At 39.1% G+C, this 20,597-nt stretch overlaps 2 protein-coding genes across 2 annotated transcripts in view; both read left to right on the forward strand.

Annotated features, from left to right (window-relative positions):
• Positions 1-8,962, forward strand: part of TRPC3 (transient receptor potential cation channel subfamily C member 3) — a 53,270-nt gene extending 44,308 nt beyond the window's left edge. The window contains exons 10-12 of the mRNA XM_030564260.1: positions 31-114; positions 4,238-4,313; positions 7,972-8,962. Of these exons, the coding sequence (XP_030420120.1) occupies positions 31-114; positions 4,238-4,313; positions 7,972-8,114 (303 nt within the window). The 3' untranslated portion in view covers positions 8,115-8,962. The remainder of the gene's footprint in view (positions 1-30; positions 115-4,237; positions 4,314-7,971) is intronic.
• Positions 8,963-10,652: 1,690 nt separating this feature from the next.
• The window catches only part of BBS7 (Bardet-Biedl syndrome 7), a 43,170-nt gene continuing 33,225 nt past the window's right edge, over positions 10,653-20,597 (forward strand). The window contains exons 1-6 of the mRNA XM_030564261.1: positions 10,653-10,825; positions 12,147-12,212; positions 12,974-13,036; positions 13,963-14,138; positions 17,660-17,846; positions 19,362-19,434. Coding sequence (XP_030420121.1) covers positions 10,790-10,825; positions 12,147-12,212; positions 12,974-13,036; positions 13,963-14,138; positions 17,660-17,846; positions 19,362-19,434 — 601 coding nt within the window. The 5' untranslated portion in view covers positions 10,653-10,789. The remainder of the gene's footprint in view (positions 10,826-12,146; positions 12,213-12,973; positions 13,037-13,962; positions 14,139-17,659; positions 17,847-19,361; positions 19,435-20,597) is intronic.

Raw genomic sequence — 20,597 nt, forward strand, 5'->3', positions numbered from 1 at the left:
ATGTTCTAATTTAGCTTTATTGTTTCCTAGTTAAACCTCGTCACTCAGTCTAACTCAAGGGTTTTTGAATCGCACAGTTTTAACAGCATTCTCAATCAGCCAACACGCTATCAGGTAAGGAATTCAGTGGGCTCTAGTTTAGAGCAATGTGATAATGTGAGGGTACTAACAGAATTCTGTGCTTCAAATACACTGAGTCTTCCAAGATGAAAAAGAATTGTCTCGGCAATCAGAGAAGCATATTGTTGCTGCTATTGTGTACACACAGTACTTGTTTTTCAAGCCCCATCATTTGAAACATTTTAAACTAGTTCTCCAATAGGCCTTTTCTTGATCTGGCCATTTTGACAGCCTGTGCAGCAAGTGACAGAAGCAAATCTCTGGGGAAAGATCCAGAGAGCACTGGGTTGATATTATCTTCTCTTCCTTTCTTTAGAGGTTCTTTCTGATTAATGTGCTCTGTGATGCTTGAATATCCTGGAGATGGAGGGGAAGAGAGACGTGGGGGACATGGTGGCTCCTTCTGCTAGGATGTGGAGCCTGTCAAAGACCATTCGATACAGCTCAGAAAGGGAAGAATATTTGCTCTGGCCCTTACTGGAGAATCTTTTGCACACTAAGCAGATCCTATGAGGGCCATCTCCAGATTTTTTGCCACTCCAAGCAAAAAAAAAAGAAAAAAGCCAGAGTGCCACTGCCGAAGCAAAAACAAACAAACAAACAAACAAAAATGGAGTGCTGCCCCTTGAAAAGCGCTGCCCCTAAAGGGCTGGAGTGCCGCCCCTTGAAAAGCGCTGCCCCTAAAGGGCTGGAGTGCCACCCCTTGAAAAGTGCTGCCCCCAAAGGGCCGGAGTGCTGGCCCTTAAAAAGTGCCGCCCCAAGCACATGCGTGGAACGCTGGTGCCTAGAGCCGGCCCTGGATCTTGTGAAAGTGCCTTTAGGAATCTATAGGGGTTAGGTTAGGCTATATATCAGTAAATACACTTGCATAGCCTCAGATATGAGCAGGGCAACAACAAGAGTGCACAGAAGGAGCCATTGCAGTAGGGGTGTCCAAAAGATGGCCCAATGGCCAGATCCTGCCTGCTTAAAACATTTATGTCAAAGAAATACTTAGACTATGCAGAGTTTATTGTGAAAAAAGGTGAGTTTCTAGCCCTCATGGTTGCAAAGATGACCTTCCAAGTGCGAACCAAGTATAACTAAGACAGTGCTGTCTTCCTGAGGCTGCCAACAGCTTTAGATAATAATGTAGAGGTGTAAACTCCCTTGTCTCAGTGTCAGCTCTGAAGCCCAATGATGATATGTCAATGTTAACATTAACTATTTCATTGCTGATCATTTTGGTTTATAGAATGGAGAAGGGAGTGGCAGTGAATCCCACAGGAAAGCAGGAACTGAGTTTTTCTTCAGGGAAGGAAATGCATGGAGGACAGGAGACTCACAAAGACAGAGAGAGAGAGAAAATGAGAACAGAAAATAAGAAATGAAGAGAAACAAAGGGTAGAAAAGCAGAGTGGAGCACATTTACTCAATGAGTGATACTGACAGACAGCAAGGTGCTGAAAAAATAAATAATAACTAAAAGTTATTTATTATTTGGTGGGCTGGCAGGATTGTGAGGCACTCAAGGAGCCATGGAAACATTTAAAAAATGTCTAACCAAAATGTCATTTTGACTTTCTAAATGAAATTTGGCATTTCCTATTCTGCAGGAAATCTTGAAACTTTGTCTTTTGTTCTGTTTTAGAACAAAAACTTGCCTTAAATTTCAGAAGTTATCACCGATTTGGAATTCCAGTTTCCAGACAGCATTAGTTCCCACACTGTGGTCCATAAATCCCTGGTGGTTTGTGGAAGCATTTGCTAGCTAGTCACATTCTGCTGACTTTTTTTTTCTTGTTTCCAGCTGCCAAACTGAAATAAAAGCAGCTAAAAATTCATTAAATACCTTCTGTAATATTACTTAACCCTGTAAGCAATTGCTGTAGTTGTCACAGGCATATTATGCAATGATGAAGGGATGAGGAGATGGCTAATGCCATGTGCATTGGAGGAGTGGTAGTCCACTTGATCTGAATGGGCAGGAGGGTGACCTCAAGACAATCTTCCTGTTAAATTGTGACTCACACAATGAAAACATCTCAGAACCCCTGCCATAGATAATGATAAAGTGAATTCAGCTGCAAAAAAAAAAATTACTGTGAATGGGGCAGAATTAAACCCCTATAATTGAGAGGTAATGCTGGAAACTTAGGGGATATTGAAACCCTAACCTTTTCCCATGCACAATCATATAAGTTAAAGGGATGGAGTGGTAAACAGGATGATCAGTCCTAATTCTGAATGATCTGACTTCAGTGGATTTAAACGTGTTTTTAAAATAGTTGTGTTTGAAGTTTTTGCCCATTTGGTACATACATTAAACTAAAGAAACAAATCCTAAAGGAAGATCACAACACACTATATATTCAGGCTTGCCAGGATCAATCACAGTGAAAAATTTATGACTAGTTAATTTCAAACAGCAATTCCCATAGATTAATCCAAGCATATATGTCAACTGAAAAGATTGCTCCTATGTCCAGATACTTTTTACTCTTGATCTAGAGCTGACCTGTAGGCACACATAAAGTGCTTAAGATGGGGTTGGTGGCTTATCAGAGTTCAGTACCTCGTGAGATACCTGAGTTTTAATCCACCCTCAGGATGCTTATGCCTTATGCCTCATGCCTAGGGGCAAAACCTGCTGCCCTATTTGGGCACAGAAGGCTCCAAACACAGTAAAACCACCACAGTTCTGCTGAAGCAGGAAGCTGACTGCAGAGAGGCTGCACAGGATAATTCCATACCCTTTGTACAGTGAAAAACAGAACAGTTCTTCACAGCTATATCAAGGGAGTTGGAACAAGGTGGGAGGGGTCGCAATTGAGTCCATTTTGGCTTGTTTCCAGTCAAAATCACAGCATGCGGAAAGGGCTGTAGAGGAGCTGTGCTGGTATGTGGGGCCCGCAGGATTCCGTCCCTGATGATTGTGTAGATATCTCTTGTATAAGGCCTATTACTTAGCCTTTGCATGGGGGTCCATAATTTTAAATCTTAAGCAATAACAATGGAGGTAACTTGGTATTTCCTGAATATTAATGACTGGCTGGAAGGAGTTGATGGCCTGAAGTTCATATAAATACAAATGCCAGCTGGTCATTAATCCCCAGGAAATGTTCTATGCTGAGGTCATTATTGCTAAGTCCTGCAGTTCTTTTCAGACAACTCTCTCATTGGCTCTTAAGCTTGAGTAAGGGACACTGATTGAACCATAAGATGAAAATGAAATAACCAGATGAATGTGCGGTTTGGGCATTGTATTTTCAGGTGGTATTTACAGGAAATTTCTATAGCGTTAATGCCTTGTACAATAGCCAGTTTGATTTTATAAATCATCTCTCAGCACTCCATTCAACCTTATACTGTATGGTGCATTCTGGTCAATAAAGAGCTGCTTTATTATAGCCTCAGGGAAGGTAGCAAGTCCTCTAAATCACAGCATGTATGCAGTGACACAGTTCCTGCCAAAGCACAAGGAAATAGAATGGGACCCTAGGAAGTAAGGGATGGGGGAAAATCAGCTCGGAAGGTGTGAGTGAAAATTCTACAGTTAACCTAATATACTGAGTCCCTGACATAGGGAAGTTAGAACTAGAAGTCTGCACAATATGTATAATGTAATGGAAAGAATTTTAAATTTGAAGATTTGGATATTTTGTTACAAGTGAGAAGAGTAGTCATATTTTCTCAAAAACATTGCCAAATTTTGCTAATTTTTTCCAGTAAAAACTGACCCATTTTCAAGTGAATGTGGCTTTGCAGCAAAATCATGTGAGGATTGGTACATGTTTTAGATATAAAAAATAGTCATTTTGTAGAATTTTGTGGAGAAGCAAAATTTCAGGGGTGTGAAATTGCTTGGAATGAAGGGACAATAATGTCATGAAAATATTGTTAGCACTTTTGTACCAGTTAAGACCTCCTGCTGGCCTGGGCTGCATATAAGAGGAATGCAGACAAGGAAGGGATCATAATTTAATGTCTGGGTCTACTTAACCCACCAATAAAAGCAAAGATGAAGAAAGTACTTAGTTCTTGGCTGTGAAACGTTTCACTTACAGGCATATGAGACGTTTAAGTGAATAGAACACAAGCTGTCTAACTGCTTAACTATGTATTCTTTGTCCAACAGCAAATCATGAAAAGGCTTATAAAACGTTATGTTCTGAAAGCACAAGTGGACAAAGAAAACGATGAAGTGAATGAAGGTGAGAACCACTGTAAACACAGCATGCACGGATATTGTTTTTCTGCAGGACTATATTATTATTATTTATTTGTACTACAGTAATACCTAAAAACCCCAGCTGAGATCAGGGCCTCATTCTACTAGATGAACTTAGCACAAATACATAGCAAGAGACAGTCCTTGCCACAAAGAACTTGCAATGTAATAGGCAAGACAGACAAATGACGGGAGAAAGGATATATTATTCCTATTTTCTAGACTGGGGAACTGAAGGACAGAGAGATTAAGTAACTTGCCCCAAATCTCACAGGAAATCAGTGGTGGAATCCGGAAATGAACTCAGTTATCCTATGCCCCAGTCTGGTATCTTAAGCACCTTGAAAATCATTCCTCTTCATTTCATTTCAACTGAACACGCAATGTATTGTATTACACTGTGAACCATAAAACTAGAAGAGGGAAATGGAAGAGGGAACATTCACCTGTAAAATTCCATGGCCCTGGGAAAACCACCAATCCACATTGAAAATGGCTAAGTGGTAGCTGTATGGTGAGAAAAGAAAGGGGCAATGGCCACAGTTCCTGATGTGGGCCAGAGTCCTATGAGAAATGGTAGGACAGCCCTTAAAGAATCTTAGTTGGCCTCAGAAAGCTTTTCTGACTCTAGTTCTATTTCAGCCAAGGCAATATGGCTCTCTAACTTGCAGTAGTGACTTTGGCCTGTCATTTGGTCACTACGTACCCCATAACTCTCTGCAAGGAGAAGCAGACATGGAAGCAGGAAGTTAGTTATAGTCAGAGAAAAAATATTTACGATGCATCATTGGTTACTCTGCTTGAGAGGCAAACATGCTGCATAGCGTCTGTTACCCTGACTCCTCATCAGATAGCCTTTGCAGAGCTGAGCTTGTGCACTGTAGAAGCAGACGCTGCAGGCAGTTTGTATGATGGGGAAGGATGCACTGCATAGCTTTCTTTCCTCTATACAGCCCTCTCACCCCGCTTTCTGTAGGATTTCCATGGTTTTGCACTCATTCACACTACACAGTGAGGGGAATCATATAGGTCTATATTCAATCACAGATGCATTGCACTGCTGAGCAATACTTCTTCAAACATAGGGCTATCAAAACCATTCATGTGACAAAAATATCACTCAGAATATTGCCTAAACATTGGTGTGAAGAAAAAGGCAGTTCTTTTTTACTGCCAAACTGTAATAATTAAAAAATTTTAAGAAAGATATTGAAAAATATATTTGAAAACAAACATTCTGCATGTTAAATTTGTTAGTTAGCCCTCGTTGATGTTAGTGCTCATGGTCTGACATCTAGATTTAAACTGGATCTTATTTAATTACCATCACTACCAATCCCAGCTCTACAGTTAGGGCTAATTCATGCAAACGGTGCCAGATATAGGGTTTAGTGTCTTGATTTATTCTAGTGAAATCAGTTGGACTACCCATGCATGATAGAAATGTGCCCTTCTTTCAGAGCAATTTGGCGCTGTATTTTTAATGTTAAGCAATAGCTTTCTGAAAAAAATTGATGCTTTATACACAGGAAGCCTTGCTACCATACTAAATATGCTTAAATGTAAATAAAAATATATTCTAAACTATCTGACATTAACTAAACTTATTTTTCACTCCCATAACCTGTGAATCATTTTCTGAGTGTTATGGCATTGGCAAAATAGTGACAGCGGCAAAAAGCCATCATGCTGATTGAAACCTGAATCTAGGCTTGAAAAGAAATTAAACTATAATGTATACCTTAATCTTATTTTATACACTGTAAACTAGAAATTTCTGTACATTTGAAAACCAGTAAAATATGAATAAAAAGAAAACAAAATCAAGAGAACAGCTGTAGTAACTGAACAGTCCACTCTGAAATGTGTGTTATTAGTAGTGAACTCATTTCTGACTAATAGAATAGAAAAAAGAAAGTGCACATGAGACACAAATCCCAGGGGTGCTGAGTTTCTAGATGATGCCAAGGGTTGTACAAAAAATGAGTACAGCATACAGTTCAATTTGGCATTTTTGGCCAGATGCCCAGAAGTATGTAACTGTACCAGAAAAACTTTAAAATGTATATTCTGGTTTTGGTATTTTTAATTTACACATATATCTTTTGCAAAGCAGGATAGATGATGGTATCAATTGTTCTGTCACCAAAATGCTTGACAAAGCACAAGTCTTTTGAAGGGTTTTGTCCCTTCTTGTATTTGCACTTGGATTTCAGGTTAGCAGTACGGTCAAGCAGTGAGAGCATAACACTGAGTTAGGAGACCTAAATTCTGATCTTTCACTGCTTCTCCTTCGTGACCTTGAATAAGTAAGCTGACCTCTCTGAACTACAGATTTCTCAGCAGTAAAAGAGATCATATGTACTCTGCATCATACTTATCTCACAGTGGGATTGTAAGGATTAATTATGGTTTTCAAAGCACATTGGATATAAGGTGCTATATACACTGCGGAAAATCCTTTATGATTGCTAAGTATCATTATTTCAAATATATGAGCCTAAAGATTTCACTTTAAGAGAACAGTAAAGGTCTTATCTTGTGCTCTGTACTTCACACATAGCAAGCAATTTTCTGCCCAGGGTACTGGATAAAAATTGACAGCACTCATAGTTTGTGGGAAGAACGATACTTTGAATATTCAAGAAAGGTTCTACCCTGGAAGCCCTGAAATAAAGATCGCTGTTGCTTGTCACCAACCTTGCCTTGATATTTGTGTTTTGACCAGGAAGATGTTAGACTCATAGACTCATAGACTTTAGGGTCAAAAGAGACCAATATGATCATCTAGTCTGACCTCCTGCACAAAGCAGGCCACAGAACTCTACCCATCCACTTCTATAACAAACCCCTAACCTATGTCCGAGTTATTGAAGTCTTCAAATTGTGGTTTGAAGACCTCAAGCTGCAGAGAATCCACCAGCAAGTGACCCATGCCCCACGCTGCAGAGGAAGGCGAAAAACCTCCAGGGCCTCTGCCAATCTGCCCTGGAGGAAAATTCCTTCCCGACCCCAAATATGGCAATCAGCTAAACCCTGAGCATGTGGGCAAGACGCACCAGCCACCACTCAGGAAAGAATTCTCTGCAGTAACTCAGATCCCATCCCATCCAACATCCCATCATAGACCACTGGGCATACTTATCTGCTGATAATCAAAGATCAATTGCCAAAATTAAGCTATCCCATCATACCATTTAAGTACCATGTTTATACTTGTCAAAGCCTGACATCCCTTAAAATAGGTTGATTTTTTTTCTGCTTTCTAAAGATGTGCTTTTGGTTAAGGAAGAAAACAGACTCAGATGTGTTTTTATTACCAGCTTTGCCACACTCTTCCTGTGTGAACTTAGTAACTCATTTAAAAATATCCATGCTTCTTCTCTATAAAATAGAGATACTTACCAGTCTCACAATGATGTTATGATTAATTTATTAACATTTGTAAAATGTTTTGAAAACCTTAGATGTATTATATACAGGTGAAGTAAAGTGTTAGTTTATTGGGTCAGGGAAAGACATGGTATTCTGATGAATGTTTTGGTTGAGTGGAAGATAATTCTAAAATATGCATCGTTGTTACTTAAACTATATTTGTTTAACAAACAATACTAAAGTATTTCTTTCAACAATTAATACAGGTGAATTAAAGGAAATCAAACAAGACATCTCCAGTCTTCGCTATGAACTTTTGGAAGATAAGTCCCAAGCAACAGAAGATTTAGCAATTCTAATACATAAACTCAGTGAGAAACTCAACCCCAATATGTCAAGATGTGAATGATTCAATGAATTATTGGGATTCCTGGCATTTTCTTCAGCACAAATATTGGCAATAATATTTTGGAGTATCTTATACTTGAAAAATATATGGTAGATTTTTAGCACTAAATAACTTTATGTACAGCTTTCTTTAAATTTAGTCAGGAAATTTTATTAACTCATCACGCAAAAAATGCTCTGTTCATTTAAGTATATTAAAAAGTAAGAACTCTCATACCAGTTTTTGCATTTAATAGGAAAGTACACTTGAAAGTGAAAAAATCTTGCATTGCTGATATTTTGACTGTTTTATGAACAAACTTAAAAAACTCTTTGCACTAAACAATTTGCGCACACACACACACACACACACACACACACACACACACACACACACACACACACACACGGCACTGCAAAGGACCTTGTTCCCTGCAGCAACTGGTGCGAACAGGATCCTGTAGAATATAATAAATAAGGAGTAGTCAGCTGAGTCTCAGTTAAGTATTATTTGAAATATTTATGTTTTTTCAATTATTCTAATAACAGATATGACCGAAGAACTCACAGAATGGATACTTTAAGATTTAACAATGAATATCAAAGCGTGAATATAACTTTAGGAGCACTGTTTAACATACATATACTACAGTTTGTTTCTTAATGCAGCATAATGTTTGCTTTCAACAGTAGGGACTAGAAACCCTTAAAAATACTTTTGAAGGTAAAGTGAATTCAGTCAAAAGTTATTCTTTCTTGTGGTAGAGATGATTTTTTTAAATTCAGATTCTATGCAGGGCTGGTATTTTGTTACACTATTCTAAATGATGCCTCGGATGCTTGTTAAATAAAATATTCATACTTTACAGACTCTTTAACTTGCCCCATTTATTCAGCACCTGATTTTGAAGTGTACAGTGGTAGACAAAGAGACTTTTTACAACAATCAGTCAAAGGTAGTAAAAGGCTGTTTCAGGAAGTATTGGTAGCAACACCTATACCTAACATTACCTAACATTTTCCATTATAAGATCTTACAGTTGCTTAAAGCTTTGGCAAACCTATAATGTTCAAGCTGGAATTTTCCATTGCAAATGTGTGTGCACCTTAGAGTGAAGTTTTTGGGGAAACTTCAGCAAAAGCTAAGCCATTTCTGAGACAAACTTACAGGAAAATACGTTTTACTTATCTCAAAAAACTCTGTTTCACTGAGAAGTCTCAGAACCTCCTTGCTTTGGAGAAAGGTAATCCCCTTGCCAAAAACTTCAAGTCTATCTGTCAAGGATGGGACTTTTGCTTTTCCATGCAAATCTGTCCAAACGTGTCCAAGCTACGTGCCGCTGAAAATTATAGTTTGAGCATGTTTGGTAGAGTCTGGCACTGAAATTTTCCGAAGATTTTGTCTGCACTGCAAGTGTTCTGTCCCCACAAAGCTGCAGCACACCAACTAGATAAGTGCCATTCCCAGAGTGACTGAGCATAATCTACTCTAGGGCTGAGCAGAATTTCCCCAAAATTGCCCTTCTAGGGTGCAGAGGCCACCAAAGAGCAATCTAAGTACTGTAGAAGATATGATGGATCAACAGGTGAGTTAATGGAAACAATACTGATCAGCATGGTAACCAGTGGTTTCAACACACCAGTAGTTTAGCCCCTCTTGTCCAGATTAGTTGTAGGCATCACAGCACAGGAGTTTTGTAAAGCAGTGCTAACCTAGAGGCATTTTGCCTCTCCCATATATTTCTTACTGATGCTGAGCAAGTCACTCATTGTGCGCCTGGCTCATTTCCTGCCAACTAATCACAGAAATCCAAGGCCTGATTTACAGATATGATGGCCATTTGCAATGGCAGCTAATCAAGGGGGCACACCATGCCTGCAAAGCTCCTTCAATGACTCTCACTGCCATGGTACTTTTAAGCCCCACCTAATAGAGATTAAGCTCCTGGGGAGCCTTCCTAGGAGCGCTGCAAAGCCGGGAGGCAGGATGCTCCCAGTTGCGTGAACCCCCTTGCCAGAGGGCAAGGACTTTCAGAAAACTGGGCAGCAATTTCCCCGCCCAGCTTCCGCAGATAGTTGGAGTTGGACAAGGAGGGTGAGGTTGTATCTTCCAGTAGACCAACGCTAACAGCGATGTCACCGGGGGCCGAGAGCTCGGCCCCTAGGGGCAGCACCGACCTCGGCAGCCCCACCATGGCCACTGGGCTGGGAGACCCCCGTCCCCAGCCTCCTCTGTTGCAGCAGCTGCGGCTCTCGCCCCAGCGGTATCTCCGTCCGGCCCACGATAAGCCTGGGCACCCCGCTGCCTACAACCAGCCGCAGCCCTGCCCGCCCCGCTACCACCACCCGCCGCGGGCAGGCAACCCCTCCCCGCCGCTCTCGGCCTCTGTGCCAACCTCACCCCGAGGCTCCTAGACATGCCACCCATGCAGAGAGGCGGTGACGCTTTGCCCAATCACTGCGCCTGTTCAATGCTGACCCCGCCCCTTCTCCGGCCTGCGTGTCCAATAGCAGGCCGACTTGTGGGGATGTGTCTTTTCGGCGTCTCCATGGTAGCGGGGAAGGAGCTGTCTCCGGGAGAAGGGAGTGTTGGAGCGGGCCGCTGGGTGGGGATAGAGAGGCTGGGACCGTGGCCCCTCCGCCCGCTGGGGTCAGTCCCTGGACCGTGCGGCTGGAGTCGCCCCCGGGCCTGGTGCCATGGAGCTTCAACTGGTCCGCGTGGATTATTTGCAGGTAAGGCCGCAGCCGCGCCGCGCCGCGCGGGGTTCCCGAGTGATGGGGCAGGGCTGGCGGCGGGTCTATAAACAGAGACCGCCTGGGAAAGGCTCCTGTGCCGCCAAGCCCCGCTCCTGCCCTGCGCTCCCAGGAGTCCTGCCTGGTTATCACACTATGTAACATCTGCGGGGGAGTTCCCGCATGTTTCTTTGCTGTATTTCGCTATCCGAGACATCACAGGCTTTACTAGATCTAGCAACACCTCAGCCAGGCAGGGATTGCCCCACTTTACAGATTGGGAAACTGAGGCACGGAGAGGCTCTTTGACTTGCCCAAGGTCTCCCAAGAAATCTGTGGCACAGCAGGTAAGTGAGTCCGGCTCTCCTGAATCTTAGGCTAATGCCCTGAGCGCTGGACCATCCTTTCTTCCTTTCTCTCTCTCTCTCCCTCCCTCCTTCTTCCTGCCTGAGCATCTGGTAGGCTAGTCTACTGGGTTGCATGCTGGGATATGTTTATTTTATAGCAGAAAACTATTTGCGTTATAATTAAAAGCAAAATATATTAGTGTTAAGTGTTATGAAACTTTCATTCCCCCTTCAAAAAAAAAACCCTAAATTTGTGGCCTAAAACAAGTTAATAATGCACCTTTAAAAATATCAAGTATACCTTAAAACTGCTGAGTACAAAGGCCCAAATCCTGCAAACAGTGTTTCACTTTATGGACATGAAAAGTCCTACTGAGTCAGTGGGACAACATACCTTTGTAAAGCTAAGCATCTGCTTAAATCTGTGCAGTGTCAGGGCCTAATACTATAATCATAAATAGTGTTTCTATACTATCTATATAGTTAGATGATCTGTAGTTGTGGGACTCTGCAGTGTGGGAGTCAGTAATGTCTGGGATAACATGCATCAGAAATATCAATCAATATTAATAATTGGATCTATTGTTAAATATTGCAGTCTTTGAAATATTACACCTGTTATGCATGTTGCTTTATTTTGTCTGTCTGCCTCAAGTAACTATCCAGGAAACAAGTGGTGGTCACATCTCTGAAACCAGTACCCCAGCTAGAGGAATTAGCAGACGTGTCAGCAAGTACAAAGCATTACAAGTCTCAGATGGATAGTCTTTTCAATTCATCTTTTTATACGAGAGTTGTGGCATATTATTTTGGCTATCCAAGCAATGCTGAATTACTGTTCTTCTTACTTCATGGATAGAGGCATTAAATAGCATGAATGCTAATGCATGAAATTTAAAATAGAGGAGTGGGACTTAAATGTTTTGAAATGTAAGAGCTGAGATGTTCAGTAACGAGTTGATGTTTTCAAATAGGTGGGAGTGACATCTCAGAAGACCATGAAGCTTCTTCCTGCATCAAGACGTAGGGCAACACAGAAGGTAGCTTTTGTTGACAATGAGATACTTGTTCTGTTAAAAAATGATATTATTATTCCCTTGGAACAATGGTGGTGCAAATAATCTTTTGATTCTTTCTATCTGGGACAGTATAGGCAAAGCTTCCCAAGTAATTCTGATTCAAGACCTGCTGACAATGCATGGACATTCTTAGGCTTTAGTATTAGTTATATATTTCTCCTCCCTTGTTCTTTTTTGCTAAGAACACTTGTTGAAAACTGGAGTTTTTTTGTTTTTGTTTTTTTTCTTTCTAAACAGATCTTTTCTGGTGAATTCATGGTTGTGATTTCTCTGTGGGAGGAAAGTATCAGAATAGATGAACTTTTAAGAAGCAATTATATGCTTTTCGCTTCTGGTAATAAGTAAAGGATGAGCAATATAAAATACAGAAAATCAGTTTTATCAAAATAATACTATTTTTTTCAAAGATTCCATTATGTGACAGATATTCTTTAAAACAACAAATACGAGAGGGTTGACAGTTAAATTATTTCAGAGAAATAATTTAGATTTTAAGCTCTGTTACTAAAGGACTTTCTGTCTTTATATCTATAAAGTGTTGTGTGCTTGTATGATATAGTATGATCATTAAATATGCAGTAGTTGGTAATACTTACTTTCCATACTGCAGATGAACATGACTAATATAAGGAAAGTTCTTCCTTTTTAAGATGGAAGCTTATAGGAATATCTATATCTTTATAGGAATAATTGTGATATAATTATGCATTACATTTTTGCAGATTGTCATTGGAGATCATGATGGTGTTGTTACATGTTTTGGCATCAAAAAGGGGGAAGCTATGGTAAGGTCAGATATTTATGTAATTGTTTTATAGTTCTTGATGTGCAGTTTTTCATTTGTGCCCAATATTCTACATAATGAATATTAAAAAGCTGTTTGTGTTAATGAAAGGAACAAGATAGCTCCGGAAATTGGCAAAAGGTTACTGAGCCCCGTGATTCTAGATCAGTGGTTAGCTTCCAAACTATGTCAGCAATGACTTTTTTTAAATAGTTAACATCTGATATATAAGTGACTTTGTGAACTAATTGCTCTGTAGGAGCTAAAGTTGTGGATAGCAGGACAACTTACAAAAACAACTTTCACAGCTTGTATCATGGTAGTGTATCTGATAAGTTAATTTTACATGTCCATAAAATCGTTTCTTCATTACTAGAGATGATTTTTCTGGAATCAGAATGCAACATGTATGTGGGGCACTATGCAGAAGCTTGCACTACAGCTCTCTGTACTGTGCTTCAATAAACAGCACTGGAATCTTAAGTATTTTATCTATTAGCTTTGAGAGCACTGAGTTGATTTATAAAATGCCTGATTTCTTCACTGATACTGAGGAGCAACGTATAATAAGTATTATGGTGTTGGTCTATATCCACAAAAACAACAAGGAGTCTGGTGACACCTTAAAGACTAGCAGATTTATTTGGGCATAAGCTTTCGTGGGTAAAAAACCTCACTTCTTCAGAGGCATGGAGTGAAAGTTACAGATGCAGCTCATGCCCAAATAAATCTGTTAGTCTTTAAGGGGCCATGGGATTTCTTGTTGTTTTAACGTATAATAAAACCTCATCAGGTATACACGTTCTGTAAAATCACTGCAATTATGTCAAAAGTCCCAATGCAAATTTGACATCTTCTATATTTAAAAAAAAAATGCAAATACAGTATTGAAATAATTAAGTATCACTTTCTTTTTGACTTTCACAGCCAGTGTTCAAGACACTGCCAGGGCAAAGGATCACAAGGCTGGAGCTGGGAGGAGCTCTTAATACACCACAGGAGAAAATTTTTGTGGCTACAGGATCAGAGGTTAGAGGTTTCACAAAGAGAGGGAAGCAGTTCCTTTCATTTGAAACTAACCTCACTGAAAACATCAAAGCTATGTATGTGCAGTACTTCGTTTTTCAATATTATTTCATGTTAGTAAAACTAGTTTGTTAGTTTTTGGTTCTGTGAAAGAATTTTCTGTCACATTAGTCTAAATTGGTTTTCTGGCAGGCAGCTCAGGAAAGTGAGCATCCAGATTAAGCACATCCTAACTAAGTGCAGTCTACTATTGTGTTCTAATACTTATTTTTGTATCACTTTTTTTTAGTTTTCATGTACTCCTAGCACTCGTTTTTGTCCCTCAAAATGAAATTTGAGGGTTTATTTTTCTATACAACCAAGTAGTTGTATTAAGCTTTTCTCTAAAAACAGTATCTGTGCAGGAATTTCACTCTTAAGTCTCTTCTCTCTATCCTGAGAGAGGCAGAACTCCTGTAAAAGTATCAGTAGCAAGTGGGAGAGGGAGCCTCATTACAACTGCTTGTCATTCATTAACTTAACTGCTGCAATTGAAAGCTTCTAGCCAGTTCCTCTTCATCCCAGCACCAGAGTCAGTGCCTATACAAGGGGCTGCATATTAACTTCTGAAGAACCACATGTGGCTCTGGAGCCACAGGTTGGCCATCCCTGGACTGGTCGATGTAGACCATGCTGGTGTGCATTAAAAGTTACTTAGTGCACTTGAACATAGAGCTGTTCAAACATTCAGCATTGTGTTCAAGTGCACTGGAGAACTTATAGCGTATACCAGCAATGTCCACACAGACCAGTCAGTGAGCTCCAGAAATCACACCCCTGTCGTTTTGTTGCCGCACCTTATAGACATGCCTTCAGAGGGTGGATGCTCATCATTTGCAAGTTAGTTCCATTTCTGTATACAGTATCCAACTAACCAAAAACTTTTAACTGTTTGGGTTGATGAGATAGCCTTGACATTATAAACCAGTGTACAACATACTTTTTCTAGCTGACGGCTAAACTGAAATAATATCAAGAAGTTCAGCCTTCTATCCAAACGTGTCAAAACGAGCGCTCCATTCCATGTTCATGTAAATATTAACTTAATTGCCGTGTTTGAATCTTATACCAGCATGAATACAGAGTTCAACAGCAGTGGCTGAAGGTGCTCTGCTGGGAGATATGAATTGATTTGTTGACTCAGCTTTCTTTACTACCCACTCTCCCTAACCCATCCTATACCCATTGTGGCTCCCTCCAGGATCTTGATCAATCTCACTACACTTCCATTGGTATGGCCGGTGGAATGGAGTACAATTTTTGTTGCTGTAGTAAACATTCTCTTTACAATCTTACGGCTGATTTTTTTTTTTTTAAATGTTAATCAAACACTCCACTTGGGGTGCTAGGTTGACTTGACTACTACACATGGCAAATGGCAGAGTGACTAGTTCAGCAGGATATGAACAATAAACACTTGCAGGGACAGTATGCCAATAAAAATTAAAAACTACGTTTTTAAAAACATTTTTTCCATACTTTAACATGGAGTGGCCTGTCAGGGAGATGAAACAGGACTTAAAGCAGTCAGAAACACTCTTGAAGTATTCATTCGAGTGTGTGTGTGTATATCTGTATCTATACACACTTGAATAATAATTAAACCTCTTTTTCTGTCTGTTATCATACATGTAGATAGGGCTTTTTAAAAGGTATAAAGTAAAGAAAAATATTACAGTCAGAATCCTGTAAAATGAACTAGAATCTAGTTTAGATTAATAACTTGGCCCCCTCCTTCACTGTTAATCATCTTCCTCTCTCTCTCCAAAAAGTGTTTAAATGTAATTTAGCCATAAGATCAGAAGGGGGCCAACTTTGTAAACTTCTTGTCAAGAGGGAGGTAGCAGCAGAAGGAGTGAATAGGTTGGGATGTTGGGCTCTGCTTCAACTCCTGTTAAATCAGAAGTCGTCTTTCTGAGAGCCACAAGGTGGCAGTAAGTGAGGAAACAAGTAACTTTAATACTGGAATAATAGACAGTCCTATTATGCAGTGAAACAAATGGAGCTCACCATTGAATTGACACATTTATTAATGTAGACATAATTTTAGAAATGGGCCCCCAAAAAACAGATCTGTATGCTTTTCTTTTTTGTATTTGGGTCTGAATTAATATTAAGTATAACTTTTTAAATAGCTCTTATAAGTAAACTAGGAACATAAATATTAAAATGTACTTATCCTTATTCTCAAAGCTCCATTCAATACAAAATATTTGGAACTTTTTGATTCAGCTTAAGAAAAATCATATTGAACTACATTTAATCATTTCATTGCTACTTAAGTGGTAGGTGAGGCAAAACATCATTCCAAAAGTGACCTAATTGTTTGGCCAAAAATGTTAATTTTCTGTGGTGATTGAAGATATCCAGAATGTAACATTGCAACCCATCATATGTGATGAGACTCCTGATACTTAGGGTGTCACAGAATGCTGCATTGTGGAATGCTTTTGGTGAACCAGTAAATTAACAGATATTGAGGGGGGAGGAGTGTAACTTTTCATAGGACTTGTTTACACTATAGATTTTAGCTTTTTGTTCAATGTAGTTATAATGGTACAAACCCCAGTGTACACACAATACATGGTTGTAAACTATCCATGTTAGAAGTTTTCACTATTATAACTATGTCAGTATGGCTTCACTGGTGGCTAAAACCTCTGTAGACAAGGGATTAATGCCTCAGTCACTCTTAAATATAGAATTTAGGCTCCTCAAGTAACTTGGGCACATTAGAAAATTTACCCAAGGCCTTAATGAAAATTTAGTTGTGTGCAGAATGCCACCCTTCTGTTTCACCATTCTACTTATGGTGAGTCATTTTAACTCAGAATCTGTGTTCACTCAATTGTTGTTTTTGCTTTACAGTTAATCTTCAATGTTTGTTTAGTTTTTTGGAGTGTTTCTCCAAAGTCCAAAAGGGTTACTGCTCCAGCATGTTTAAATTTTCACTCCCATTCATTCTTTATTTTTATTTTTTTTTAGTGAGCCCTTTCTCTTGCTCACCTTTCACCAAAATTTAATCTATTTACCAAAAAAAACCAAAATCAAAACAATGCCCCCACTCACTCTGCTTATATTGTGCTTCTAAAAATATATTTTAAAAACATCTTAACTACTTCTCTGGAGAAACACATGGAGATCATTTTTTATGTTCTCTCATCCTATTCTAAAAGGCTCGGGGGAACTCTGCCTGAATATGCTTTAATCAACAGGGTATTTCTTTTCTTTTCAATAGTTTTGTTTCTCTTTAAATTTATATTACGAAGAGTATTAGTAAGATCTCTTTAGCATTTGTTGTCTGTAGACCCTTATGCAGATGAAAATAAACTAGAGGAAAAAAATAAAGGAATGTAAACTATATGATTTCATATATTTTGTAGTAAATAACAAGTTTAATTTATTTAACCAGATTAATTGCTTATTTTGCTCAGTAAGGCCCTGAATGAACAAACAGTTATACATATGTGTAACTTGATCCACATGTATATTGGGGCCTAAGAGAATATCACTATAACTTTAAATGCTGACAAAATTAAATACTTTTTCTTTTTCTCAGGCATATATCGGGAGCAGATCTCTTTCTTTGTGCAAGCTATATCTATAACCATTACTGTGACTGCAAGGACCAGCACTACTACCTGTCAGGAGATAAAATCAATGATATCCTCTGTCTTCCAGTAGAGAAACTGTCTTGTATTAGACCAATATTGGCATGCCAGGATAGAATCCTTAGGGTTTTACAGGTTAAAAATCTTTGCTTTGTTGTCACTTCCTTTACTGTACTATGGAACCTCACTAATTCACACTAATGACTAAAAGATCCACTCCGTGCATCTGAAGAAGTGGTTTTTTTTACCCACCGAAAGCTTATGCTCAAATAAATCTGTTAGTCTTTAAGGTGCCACTGGACTCCTTGTTGTTATTGTGAATTAGTGAATTTTGTGAAATGTTAAGTAAGCAAACAAACACAATTTTAAAATATCAAATCTAACACATCATGAAGTATGCTTTGTGTATTGGCTATAAATAGTCTGTAGCTTATTTTATAATGTAGTAGTTACTGCTCTTAAATCTGCTGAGAAGTGAGATGAGTGCTGTTTTTTTTTTTTAAGAATTAACATTTGTAGGCTAGTGAGATAAGAATTAGTGAAATTCTGCTTAAAGATGTGTGTGGGTGTGCACTTGCTTAGACCTCAATCCTGCATTTTACTCACATGTATCGTTAACTTAAGCTATAGTTCCTTATAATTTAAGTGAGTAATCCCATTGATTTCAATGGCACTACTCATATGAGTAAAATTTAAACACACATGTTTGTAGGATGGGAGCTTAAATCTGTCTCTCACAGTTTATACATTTTCAATTTGAATAAATCACTTGATCAGATCAAGTTTTATTAACTCTATAAATCATAGAAATAATTATGTGAAAGATCATTATATGTATATCAGACATGCCAACCAGTGGGAAAAAACACAGAAATTGGGCTTGTTTTTGGCTTAATTGGTTTGTGAGTTGCTTGTTGGCTAGCTTTTGGCTTGTAGCTTGTTGCTTCTTTTTTTCTATTTGGCATCTTCTGTATTGGAGGAAAGGGAGGGAGAGAGTCAGGGGTGCACAGTGGGTCCACCACAAACTGCATGTTGGGGAGATCTAGTCACATAGAATGTTGGGATTCTTAGGGAGTGGTTTGTTTTGGCCTTGTTTTGAAATGGGATTAGCTTGATTTTTGGCTTATTATGAAAGTCAGGGTGCTTATTTACCGTGTAAAAGTTGGCAGCTGTGTTGGTACATGAGTTTTCAGGTTATGTTGCCACAAAAACTGAGTTTAAAAACACTAGAAATACATTTTAAACATCTTATTTAACATCTTTTAATAAAAAGCCAGTCTTGTACTCCATTTATACACTTCACTGTTCTGTAGTTTTGAAAGATTACCAACACGAACATAGCATGTGGGTAACTAAAGTTTATCCATATGTGTAACAAGAATGCACATACTCATGCAATTTTAAGTGATTTTTTTTTAAGGGGGAAGGATAGCTCAGTGGTTTGAGCACTGGCCTGCTAAACCCAGGGTTGTGAGTTCAATCCTTGAGGGGGCCAAATCAATATTTGGTCCTGTTAGTGAAGGCAGGGGGCTGGACTTGATGACCTTGCAAGGTCCCTTCCAGTTCTAGGAGATAGGATATCCCCATTTTAAAAAAAAATGGGGTTTTTGGATCATTTTAAAAACTCTTTTCTTTCTTCTTCATCTGTAGGGGTCTGATTTGCTATATGAAGTGGAAGTTTCTGGACCGCCTACTGTTCTTGCTTTAAACAATGGAAATGGTGGTAACTAGATCTTAAATGTATCAGTATTTCACTGAAATGTATTTTAAATAAAAGTAGCAAAATCTGGATGTCTTATTTACAAATATTGTAAAACCTTGGTTAACATTGTCTAGAAGCTGGTGTTAAAAATCCAGAAAGGGTCACAGCTCTGACCATGCAGTTTTTTCTTATAATAGTTTACATATAACATTTGGTAGCTTTGATAGAATTGTGACTAATAAACTTATGTCAGAAAATTTCTAATTAGCTCATTGTCAATTACAAAATTGCTCTGGTTAAGAGACAAAGCAAGATTCCTGTTAGTCTTCTATTCAAAGTTTCATATGTCCAAAGCTCCATTTTTCATACAGAGAGATAACTAGCACTAGTGTTATTAAATGCAGCCTTTGTCCCCTTCAGGCAGGAGTAAGAGGCTAAAAGCCCTCCTACTCCAGTTTAGCTCAGTTTAGCTACATCTTTCGCAGGTATGAGAGATGGCTATACTGACCTAACCCCAGGTGTAAACTAGCACTAGGTTGATAGAAGAATTATTCTGTCAACTAGCTACTGTCTCTTAGGTATAGGGAATTCATCTCCTCATGGGAGAAGCCCTCCTGTCACCATAGGTAGTGTTACGGTCGTGCAGCTGTGGTGCTGCAGTGTTTTAAGCATACACAAGCACTAAAAGGCATGAAGTGGAACCTCGGGGAATATCATAGCCGCCCATCCAGATGTGGTGCGAGAGGCCTGCAGCGATTTGGACATGGGGGTTGTTCAGGAGGGGAAGGACTTGACAGTTTCTCCCGCATACCTTTTTCTGTCTCTGGCCCTGATCCTCTTTTGTTCTAAGACTCTTTACACCACTCTGGCAGTGTAAAGGAGCCACAAAGGGAGTGCAAATTACATTTACAGTCCCTTTAAGTTTCTTTTAAATTGATATGAAAAGTAACATTATTGTAAATGAAAAACAGGGCCTTTGCCTCTTTTTTTTCGTGGTGTGGGAATTCTTTTTGTGGACGTTGATCTTTCACTGTGCCATGGATTTCTTTAAACTTATCTTCAGTAGCTGTGATTTGGTGAATGAGAAGGTTGAGCAGAGCTGTCATGATCTGGGTGTGTGGAGGAGAGATCTAATTTAGGTTTGGCCTGAACTTAAAAATCACACCCCTGACCAACATAGTTAT

Source organism: Gopherus evgoodei, chromosome 5, assembly GCF_007399415.2.
Source record: "Gopherus evgoodei ecotype Sinaloan lineage chromosome 5, rGopEvg1_v1.p, whole genome shotgun sequence".
Taxonomy (NCBI): Eukaryota; Metazoa; Chordata; order Testudines; family Testudinidae; genus Gopherus; species Gopherus evgoodei.